Below are 11,240 nucleotides of genomic sequence, written 5' to 3'. Positions count from 1 at the left end.
CTTCAGCATTTATATGCTGAAGGAAGGGTGCCCTTTCTTTACTGAAAGGCTGATGGAATATCTGGACTGACTGGGGTAGTCCATGAGAGTAGCCTTTTATGGCAGACACTGTCATCTTTGCAATTAATGGAATAGTAGTAGCAGGCAAGGAAACAAGAATACCATGGACAAAGATGTAGTTACTAGAGTTGAAGGGAAGACAACAGGTTTGTTTTGCATCTGCTTTCCAGATCTGAAATGGAAAGTTTTTGTTTCACACTGCAATGAAAGCATAGCCATGCAAACACTTCCACAAGTGCAGCCTTCCTTCAAATATCCATCCAGAGCTTGCAGCCTTAGTCTTCTGAATCTTGAGTAGGTGAAGCAGGCTTTGGCTGATATTGTAGCATTCCCACATTTGATTTCCTGCCTGAGTTAGAGCAGGGGTTCTTTCAAGCCAATGTCTCCTGTGATATTGGCTGATGTTGAAAGTGAATGTATGGAGGGAAAAAATTTCCCTGCAGTATGACAGCAAAGACCCACCACTTTCCACCTACTCTTTTTGGTAATGTTTTGAATCTACCGTACTTAAGCATTTCCAAAGTTATTTTGTGCTGTGCTTCTCTCCAAAATAAATCTCTTGACTCTGTTTTGAAAGTGCTGCCATGGCTATCTCCTGTGTCATCTCTGGCAGCGACCTCATATCCCTTTCTCATGAACATCTCTGGCGTGCTCAAAAGAGGGTATCCCCACAGACTGGGAAATGTTGCCAAATATGGAACAGATACAGACATAAATGAGCAGAGCTAAACACAACTCAAAGGAATGTGATTACCTGTTTAATTTGGTTTCTAGCATTTTCCCATAGGTTAAAAAAATCATTTAACTGATTATGAAGACAATATATTGTTCATGACTAATACAAGAATTTTTTTCTCTTAGTGTACAGGTCATTTATCACCACTCTGTTGGAATTTATGCTTATATCCAAATTTTACATAATTATGAAGACATAGATAGGTGAAATATAACTCATTCATGACAAATTAATACTAGATATTGTGAATTAGCAAAGGTGTCCCTCAAAGATCCTTCCTTCATCTTTTAAACGTGTATACAGGCAGCATCATAGGAAGTGGCAGCTGGCAAAAACAAGTGACACCGGTGCTTTGCACGTAACATAACTTACATGCTCTTACTGCAGATGAATCTCTTAATATCTCGCTCTAATGAAAAAGCGCATTGCTAGGATAACAAACTTTCAACTGACTCAGCTTTTTACTCAAAATAGGTGTCTGCCTTTGCATACGGTGATCCTGGGGAAATTTTGTGAAGACTTTGGATGTACAGATCCCCTCACTAAGCTGCCACTGTGATGTCTGGGTTGGGATGCTACAGAAAAAGAGGGAATGACCTGGGATGAGCTTCACATGACTCAAGTGCCATTTAAATGAAAAGAGCTAGGACAAGCCTGCTCATTTTTCCCATACCAGACTTTACAAGCATCACTTAGCCTCAGGAGGGGAGTTCTGGGACTATCTCTTTCCATCTCTCTTGCTTCACTGTATCTTTATCATAGCAAAACCTGTAGTTGCTATTTGATGATTATCACCTCACTGAGGCCACGTGCTCAGCGTGAAATATCTGTTCTGTTTTCAGCTATCAGAATTATAGTTAAAGAATTACACAGAAGAAAGCTAAGCCCAGATCACTGTTTTTTTCTATATAAGCTATTCCAAAATCTATAGGAAGAGCCTTCCTGTCTGATTTGCCAGTAAAGTTTCTTTTCCTTTAATGAGAAATAAGTGCATAAAGCAGAGGTACACTAATGGCTTATAAGCTTCTTGCAATAAACATAAAAATTAGGAGCTGAGATGCAGCTATTAACTTATATAATAAATTGCAAATAGACATAAAAAAGAATGGTTATAACTCTCGGTCAGAAGTCATAGCTGACTTAAAGTCGTAGTTGGACTGATAAAATACAGCTCAAAGTTGCTGCACCTTAAACCATCACTTTCAGTTATTCAGATAACTAATTTCAAAGTGATTAATAGATTTCTCCTCTTATTTTCCAAAAGGGCGCAATAGTCTTTCTATGTTTGTTCTTCAAGTTGAACATATAAATTCCTTATGAAATCTGACATACCAAAGCTGCTTGGTAAGAGTTCAAAATGCTAGTAGAGACAGAGAGGTTAACTAAAATATTTAAAAAGTTATGTTTCCTAGTGCAGCTTCACCTCGTAGAGGCTATGGTCATTTCACCGTTGCTGGTTACAATTCTGTCTGAATGAGGCGTAGTGCTTTCTTCATGTTCTCTATTACTGAAAGAAAAATGAATAAGAACTGTAAAAACATACTTAAAGTGCATTTGTACAATTAAAAAACCCACCTAGTTTGATTAGTAAACTGTTTACACTGAAATTAATTTATGATCACACATTCTATTTTAGAGCTTTCTATTGTGAAAATTCTGGCATTGATACTAAAGCAGAAGGTTAAAAGTTTCATGAATCAAAATGTTTAACTTAAAGGGATTTGACAAGACTCCTTTCAAGTCCCTCATTTCTCAATAGCAAGTCTGGTAATCAGATGATGTGCATATTTGTGGGGAGATACCGCACTGGTGTCAGATAGATGGTATAGAGTAAGGACTAGCTCAACCTGAAAAATCACATTCTTTTCTGAAATATGGGTGTTAGGCGGTACTCAGGTAATCACCAGCATTTCTCTACCAATTCCCTCCCACCACTGGCTGTTTACACTGCGCAGCTGGATACCTTTCAGCATAGTGACATTCACTGTTTCCCAGCAAACTGCTCAGATCTTGATCCTGAAAGTTCTCACCCATGATCTTTCAATTTGTCTTACCCGAATAGTCCCAATAAATTCAATGGGACAATAGTTGTGCTTAAGTCTTTTGCTAAAACAGGTTAGACTATTATAATTTATTGCAAATGGTCACTCACAGTCTTTATTCATTACTTTGAGATCTCAACAGATTCTCAAGCACAAATGATTGGGATGGGGTGTAGCTGGCTGCTTACAATGTGAAATGCAAACTAACACAACAAAGAGGGCACTTACAGAATGGTATGTCTTGTGGTTCATAAGTGTAAAGCCGGTTGGAGTATCTTCCTGTGATATCAGCTCTTACTGTGAGAGATGGATCTGGAAAAATAATTGTATTCAACCCTGCTTTCCATTCCCACAACAGCTGAGGGCGGTGTCTGTGGCACTACTTTGACAGCCCTGTTTCTGAGGTGTTTTGATTTCATCAATGAGGCAATTGCTAGGCCATTATGCTCTGTTCCAACCAACTGGTCTTTAATTGGAGAAATCCTGAACAAAAGCTAATGCAGCTATTTTTAAGTGATAGATTACACATGTATTTAATCCCTATTTAAAGAAAACCATCCTGTTTTACAAGTTCTGGGGTTACATCAGGAGAGGACAGTTTGACTGGATGCACACATAGTGAGGGTCATGTATATCTAATGCAATATTAGCATGACCTACCTAGAGCCTTCAGAATGAAAATCTTGTGATTGTTAATGTTCACATCATGGGAGCAAGCTGTTGTGGACATCTCGTCTCCCAGTTCCCCTTCAAAGCTTTTTGTTAATTAACTGACTCCCGTTACTACATTGCTCTCTGTCTGAGTGTGGGCTTCATCTCACCTAACTTTGGATGCCACCACGGAGCTAGTTACTCTAGGCTCCCTGTACAGTCAGTGAAAAGGAACAGGCACTCTGGGGCATGATTAATTTGATCTATTCCAGAAGTCAACTTTACGATGGGATAAATCATTCCTTAGATGCCACTGACTATTGACTTGCTCTGTGGCAATGTCCGCACTGTAGACATCTACATTCAGTCAGATATTTGACTGCTTTCAGTAAACTTTGTCTGAAAACAGCACTAGCAAGAAGCATGGAGAGCAAATGCTCAGATGCTAACAGAAATTTAAGCATCTTGCCCCCAAGCACAAATTATGTACCCTCCAGAACATACCTGTAACCTGAGGAAGTTTACGAGGGTGAAAGCCTGCGACAGAGGGAGAACTGAACTCAGATTTGCCAAGTTCCAGACTAATGCCATGGTAATGATAAATTTTGAGCTATTTTATATTTGCAAAATGAACCATTTTGATGTCTGCAAAGGAGGACACTGGTGTAGATTCTGATATCATGTCTTTGAAGATACGTAAATATTATACATACCTACAAACATGATTCGAGGCACATATTGTCCATCAGGAGACAGGTTTTTATCTGTGGTTTCATGCTGGCAGAGAAATTAAAGCTAGTTATCAAAATATTTCTGTAAATTTTGCTGACGTAGTACCACCAGTGAATAGTCTTTTACCAGAGGACAAAACCAGAAAAGGTACTACTTGTATGTGGATACACATGCACATGCCTGTACTTACGTGTAACTGAAATGCCAGAGATATTTAGCTAATATGACATGAAAAAGCAAGACAAAGAAAGAGAAAACACAGGCCAAAAAAAAAAGATACCAGTCAAATCGCCCCAAACCCTTCATACCATGAGATTCAGCATAATGAAGTTATTTTGGGCCATTTCCTGTATCTCTTCATTTTCTGCAAAAGCTTTCTTCAGGGCTAGAAAAGACATGATCATTTTGAAGTCCATCTCAAACTCTGCCTCTCCATCTGTGTTTAGGCACCACATTGGCCAGAGACTGGCCACATTGTTCCCATCTCTGCTGATGCACATTCCTGAGGAGACACTTAAGGGCTCTATCACTGCTTTTTGTTTTTTTGACCCATGTCAGTACAACCTCCCGGCTATGAAAATGGAAGCTCTTTTCTGTTATTTATGAAGCCTGTCGTCTCAATGGACACCATGTCTCAGCTTGACAAAAGTGCATTATTCTCAGAAAATTCTTATTAGATCGATTTCAGCAGCCCTGTCCTCATCTCCTTCTTTAGTTACCAGTTCAGGAGAGCCAAACAATATTAAATCTGTTCAATGAGTCAGTAGCAAATCTGTGTCTCTTAATTTAAACTGACGAGCGCTGCATTAGGGATAGCAGGACAACAGCACTGAGTATTTTTCATGTTCTTTGTTGGGTAGTTTTATAGTGGAGTTTTTGTAAATAACAGTAATAAATCCTTAGCTTTTCAAATACATTTTCATTAACCTATTTCTTTAAATGATTTTCAGTAAGTGCAAGGTAAATATATAGATAGGTGCAGTTTCTTATAAAAATATTCACAAAATTTTAACACTCCAAAAAAAATCAAAATTACCTTGGCAGTATTGACAGTCTTCCAAATGATGAATTACCATCAGTGGCTTGTTACTTTATTAGTAATAATAAAACATGTAGTTAGATCATTTGACAAGTATGCAAATGGTTGATTTTATTAGCAGATCAGAAAAGGCAAATTACATTTAATATTATATTAAGTCACAGTAAAACCATACAGGCATTCTGTAAAGAATTACAAACATTTCTGAGCAAGGGAAAAGAAAATAATTCCTTTGTAAAAGAAAGAAATAGAGAAATAGAGTTTCTGTATCTAAATAGGTTTTCTAAAGTAAGAGATTCTAGAAGAAAGAAACAACGGAGCCATCATAATTTCATTCCCAGTTAGTATATAATCAAGCTGAAGAGGTATTTAATAGTGCTTAGGTGTGAAGTTCTCCATGATTAAGAAAATAAAAATAATCTGTATGAACTGGAATAAAATAATTTTTATAAAATTGGGTTTATCATCAAATACTTCCCATGAAAAGATTCATGTCTTTTAAGCTTTCTTGAACAGATATACAGTAAATTATTTTTTTCTGTAAATAGTGTGGTAAAGTATCAAAATTTTATATATTTGGATGCCAAAACATAAAACAATTCCGTGCATTTTGTCTTTTTTTTTTTTAAACTACTGTTACTACTCAGTAAATCAGTTACTAATACTTGATCTGTTATCACTCTCAAGAATTGTTCAATTCTAGCCATTTTCACATAGGGCACATGAAATTAATTGCCTTTTATTTTAAAAATGATTTGCCTTCAATTTAACAATAACTCGTGCTACATACACTATTATGCTGTAAAATGCAGTGAGAAACTGCGAGTACATCATGCACATATGCCAACTAATGAAGTGTGTTGGGGAAAACCTCAGAAGCAGTAGACCACCATGCAAGAGAAAATATAACTGATTTCCAGGTGTTGATTAAGGAAGTAATCAGAGGTACATGATATTAAAAAAACCCCACAACAGGTGTATTTTTAAAATTTTAATAGCTATTTATCACTGCTTAATCAAATGACAACAATGGTGTTGTGACAAAGAAAGGACAGTGTTAAACTATCAGCAAACGATGTTGCTTCAGAGTCATAAGACCCCTAGACCAGCTTTTATTTATAGACACAAAATCTGTTTTATTTAACTGGGTGATCTGCAGATCATCTGTCATAGTGTTTCTTTGTTTTGTTTCATTATAGTATATTCAGGCATTACTAACAACTTTGTTTTACAAACTATTTTTTAATCTCTTACCTTTTTTTCGCTTGATAAAGCCCTTCTTCATAAGTTTGTACCCAGGTAATTTCATCTCCCCACCCTAGAAATACAACAAAAGGATTAACTGGTAGCCAGGCAAGTGACTCATAACAAATTCCTTTTTTTTTCTTTACTTATCAATAGTTGTACACAAATAGAATTTGGATTTTTTAGTCAAAGGTTCCCAAATGCTGTGGATATGCTAATTCTACATCTCCTGATAGGTGCACCGGAAGATTTAAAAAAACCCCAACTACCAAAACCCCCCAAACCCCTCAGATGGTTGTGTATCCAGTTCAATTCCTTTGGCAAACCTGTTGGATATCTTTCTAAATACTCAGAGGTCCCTAAATCAGCACTCAAATCCTTTATATCTCTACCTTGTCTGCTCTGTATTTCATGTAGACCCTGGGGCTTAAAGAGAAAGTTGGCTTATAAAAGAGAGAAAAATAAAATATGACAGCTCAAATAAGATCAGCTTTAATATGAATGTCGTTAGAACAGTCTTGGCTTGTAAACTTAACTCCCAAGTAATGAATTTCAATCCCCTGGAGTTGCAAGTGCTTCATTTAATTGAATAATTTAATAAAACAATGGCTGTTAAATAAAAAGCTCCGCTGAAACAAAATGCTAATGAATCATCAGCTTCATAGCTCATCCATAGCTAGTGATACACGGATCTCAAAAAGCAAATTGCCTAGCTGGTTTCATGCCTTCAGATCCCAAGACGCCAGCCCCTGTGTAGTAGATCCCTGCCTCCCAGGCAGTGTTGCTCCATTCATGACAACCCTCATGGGAGTTGTAGAACAAGTTCTGGATCTGGACCAGGTTAAGGCTCTGTTTCTTCTGTGCTGTCTGGACAGCGCTTGGACCAGCCCCGGTTATGTAGAGATTTGCTGTTAGCTTTCTCACAGAACAATTGCTTGTGACGCTACTTGGTCATCTCTTCTTTCAGGAGAGTGATTTTGATTACAGATCTGTCTGGTTGATGGTGGGATTCTGGCGTGTTGACCAGTGTGTTCCCAGCCCTGGCTGAAGTCAACTGCTGACGTAGGTAACTGCACAGAGGAGTCAGCAAGGGTCATTTTGCAGCAGGTTTAAGTATTCCCCTCTGATCTGTGAAAATTACAGGTAAAGCGCTCAAGGCATCCCAAAAGGCCTGAAATCAGAATTAGAAAACTGACACTTGTTTTCTGTGACTATTTTTTTCAAAATTGCCAGAATTTAAGGATTTTGTTATCTTTTTATGCATTTAGGCTTACTGAGAAAAATAAACCCTGATCTAGGCAAGATAGGCAATAGATACCACATTGATTATAACTTTTCTCCAGGGATACCACTTACGAGAAGTGATTTGCAATTTCTCTTTGGTTAGTCCAGGTGTCACATCATTTTGTCAAGTGCTCCCTGAGCAATTAGGCTCAGATGGGATCTCTGTGACAGGTGCGGCTTTGCCAGTGCCTTGTATGGGACGATCTCAGAGGTGAGTTGTGCAGTCTGTAGGCTTTGCACAGCTTGCAGAAGAGGTCAGAAAGGGAGCTGGAGATTTTTGGGGGTGAATAGGCCCAAAAGGATAGGAAGGATGGAGAAGAGGAAAGACCTTGGTAAGTTATTTCTCTGCTTGTATTTCTAAGGATTCATCAGACATAAATAACTTAAAATAGGGTCTTCAGTTAACATCCAAGTTGAAAATTATGTACCACAAGGAAGTGAATTATTCACTGCAAAGCACGACTGTGCTAGCAAAAGAAGAAAAATATCACACAGAAAAATCCACCAGTGGCTCAAACTAAAGCAACAGGTTTAGCTGCATGGGTTCGTCACCTGGTGCAGTGTAAATCAATGTGTTAGTGGTATCCTAACAATCTATACTACAGTTTGTTCTGTGTATAAAAATGGGTATGTAGAAAAATAGTTCCATAGTAACTGAAGTTATGAAACTGTAATAAAATATCTTTTAAATAGTATATGAAGGAGTATTTTTTCACTGATAGTCCTAAAGGTGCATCCTCATTTGAGAGACTCAGTTTAGGTTACTTGCTTCTGCTAGGTCACCGTGAGTTATATAAATTATGCAGGTTATATGAGGCCCTCAGCCATATCCTTAAGAACAAACTGACGGAGTGAAACGCCATGGAATGAGAAGATGCACTACTTGGAGTGTCACTTTACACTAGCGAAACACACCTCAGTAAGTATATATGTGCTTCTATGTACATTCTAAATAAAAACATTTGCTGACCTATATGGTAAGATAAAGAGGTAACTACATACAGTAAATATACAGTACCTCTTGACAGTGTCTGAGGTGCTCGTTTTTCCTTTTTGATTGCCATCGCAAGGTTGGAAGAGACTGCAATTAGCAGGAGGGACAAGGCCAATGTTGAATGGACCATTATTTCCCTTTCAATGCAGTAAAGAAACTGGAAAACAAAGCAACAGCTTTAGTTGCATGGATTTGTCACCTGGCGCAGTGTAAATCAATGTGTTAGTGGTATCCTGACAATCTATAATACGGAGACGGTTTTGGTTATTTCTAGAAATGCCTTTCTTTGTGAGAAAAGTGCAAAATGGAGGTGCGTAATTTTATCACAGAACACTGCTTTCAGCTGTCAAAATTAGGCTGCAGGGGATGGTTCTCACTACAGTGTGATCAGGGGAACAAAGTTCATTTCAGTTCATTTCTGGTCACCCAGCATTTGATTTTTATGAACTAGTACAATGTTGTAATACTGAATTATGACAATTTCATGATAGTGCTACTATTTGTTTGTTCTATTAGTTTTTTAATTTCAGTGAAACGTAACAGCGTGGGATCTTTTTTGTGGATAGTAGGTTTTTTGTTCAAAAGATGTCTCATGATATCCTCAATAAAATAGGAAAATTGACAAATATTTGCCTCCAGGTATAATACATTTTAAATGGGCAAATCCCTCCAGAATGTTGAAATTGCCATGATTTTTTTTTTTTTAGCCTGCACTCTGTGAACCAGGATGTTAAAGATTATGAGATAAATGTCAAAGAAATTTCCAGCTGTTTCTCACAATGAAAACTCAAAAAATTTCCCCATTTTTCCCCTCGGCTCAACTCCTGCTGAATAAAACAATCCATCTGTGCTCCTGACTGTTTCAGTGTTCTGAAGATGTTTGCTTCTCTTCCTGACAAAGAACACTATAAGAAATTCAGTAGCTTCTGGTCTTGATAGAAATCAGAGAATGAAAGCAATGCTTGAGGAAAAGCATTACAAAGCCAATTTTTTTTAATTGATGAGTTGTCTTTCTGCCCGGTACAATCATCTTTAGGCATTAAAGCTCTGATATTCAGGTGGATACCTGATGGTGTGAACTAAGTTAAAAAATATAATGCATGTAGCCCACGATACCACCCAGTGAGCTTATCAGTTCTTGCTGGAGATTCCACTTTTCAGAGGTTGAGCTTTAGGAGTTACCAGGATGACCCATTGAGAAAGTGCTTTGACTTAAATACAAAAAAAAAAAAAAAAAAAAAAAAAATCCCCCCAAACACTTGTGCCTGTATTGATAAAGCAAATTTAAAACTTGAGTTTAAAAGTGATATCTAGTATGGAAATACAGCCCTGAGCACTGCCAAAGAAGATGCTTCATGCTCCTTAGGACAGAGAGGCATAAGAAGTGCAGCAGCTTCCTTACTTCAATGAATGTCTCAACATAACTAATATCACTGTTAACAGTTCAATTTCTAGTGAACAAATTCAAACTCCACTTCCAGTAACTGGCAATCTCAATACAAGTAAAGAATTCTGTACAATTGACTGGAGAAAAATTTGCATGTTAAAATGTGCAAAATTCTAGAAAAAATTAAGTATCATCGTGTAGTAAGAATCATATATTTCTGAAGAAATTTTCCTAGGTTGCTAAAGTAATTAATACATTCATTATAACATTTTTCTCCTCAGACTTGTCCACAACAGTTCCCTTCCCCCCCACATGGCATCACAGCTCTAAAGTTGTTCTTTGTTTCACATCCTTCCTTAGGCTTGTTCATGTTAGCTAGTGTTGACTGAGTTTTAGAAGAGAGTCTCCTTTGGATCTTACTAATTATGCACATTAATTAGATGATTGGAGATTATCAATGTTTAATAAGAAAATGTGAAGTTTTCCAGTGTTTTCTAAGGAGAGACTATAACTTTTAGTTAAATCTGGGGGTTGAGAATTTCTTAGTAATAAAAATTCCATTCAGATTTTCTCCCATGTTTGTGCAGACCACTAACTTCAGTCAGCAAAAGCAGATCAGTACACCCTACTGCTGTACTCTTGACGAATGAGTATTTGTAGCAACTCTATGTGAAAGTTAATAACTACCCTTATAATCAGTTTACCTATTAGATGTTAACAATAAAATCTAGCATTTATATTGACATGTTAAAATGCTATTTAAACATAAATAGTTATGGCTTTGAAATCACACTAAAGCAGGTATGGAATGCGTGGATCAGTTCTTTTTTTTGTGATGTATTCATAAAAAAATCAAAGTGTACATCTCTTCAAGTCACAAGATTAATTATCTGAAGCTTAAATAATTGATTATCGTCCTACTGAAAACCAATAGGGTTTTAGAAGGATAATTTAGGGAGCTGTAGCTGGAGGCAGTTTACATTCAATATTCTGAATTTTTGATGTTACATGATCCAATGCTAGTTAACTGATTAAGAGAAAAAAATGACAGCCAACACTATATAGATTGC

General features: G+C 37.1%; 1 protein-coding gene across 1 annotated transcript; it reads right to left on the bottom strand.

The window, feature by feature from the left end:
• Positions 1-2,253: 2,253 nt before the first annotated feature.
• Positions 2,254-8,913, bottom strand: AGR3 (anterior gradient 3). The gene is made up of 7 exons (XM_010577631.1): positions 8,808-8,913; positions 6,515-6,578; positions 5,258-5,310; positions 4,530-4,606; positions 4,203-4,266; positions 3,067-3,150; positions 2,254-2,303 (listed from the first exon to the last, which is right to left on the bottom strand). Exons 1-7 carry the CDS (start codon positions 8,911-8,913, stop codon positions 2,254-2,256), a joined length of 498 nt encoding a protein of 165 aa, XP_010575933.1.
• Between the last annotated feature and the right edge of the window lie 2,327 nt (positions 8,914-11,240).

Source organism: Haliaeetus leucocephalus, unplaced genomic scaffold, assembly GCF_000737465.1.
Source record: "Haliaeetus leucocephalus isolate CR32 unplaced genomic scaffold, Haliaeetus_leucocephalus-4.0 Scaffold566, whole genome shotgun sequence".
NCBI classification, from domain to species: Eukaryota; Metazoa; Chordata; class Aves; order Accipitriformes; family Accipitridae; genus Haliaeetus; species Haliaeetus leucocephalus.
Note: the sequence above shows the minus strand (reverse complement) of the source record. Positions and strands in the feature narration are given on the sequence as shown.

Excerpts from the sequence above, each read along its gene's own strand:
- AGR3 (XM_010577631.1), bottom strand. The coding sequence starts at position 8,913 with ATGGTCCATTCAACATTGGCCTTGTCCCTCCTGCTAATTGCAGTCTCT. Across the intron at positions 4,607-5,257 it reads AGACTGTCAATACTGCCAAG|CCCTGAAGAAAGCTTTTGCA; the intron begins GTAATTTTGATT and ends TGTCTTTTCTAG. Across the intron at positions 2,304-3,066 it reads ACCACAAGACATACCATTCT|TAATAGAGAACATGAAGAAA; the intron begins GTAAGTGCCCTC and ends TTTTTCTTTCAG.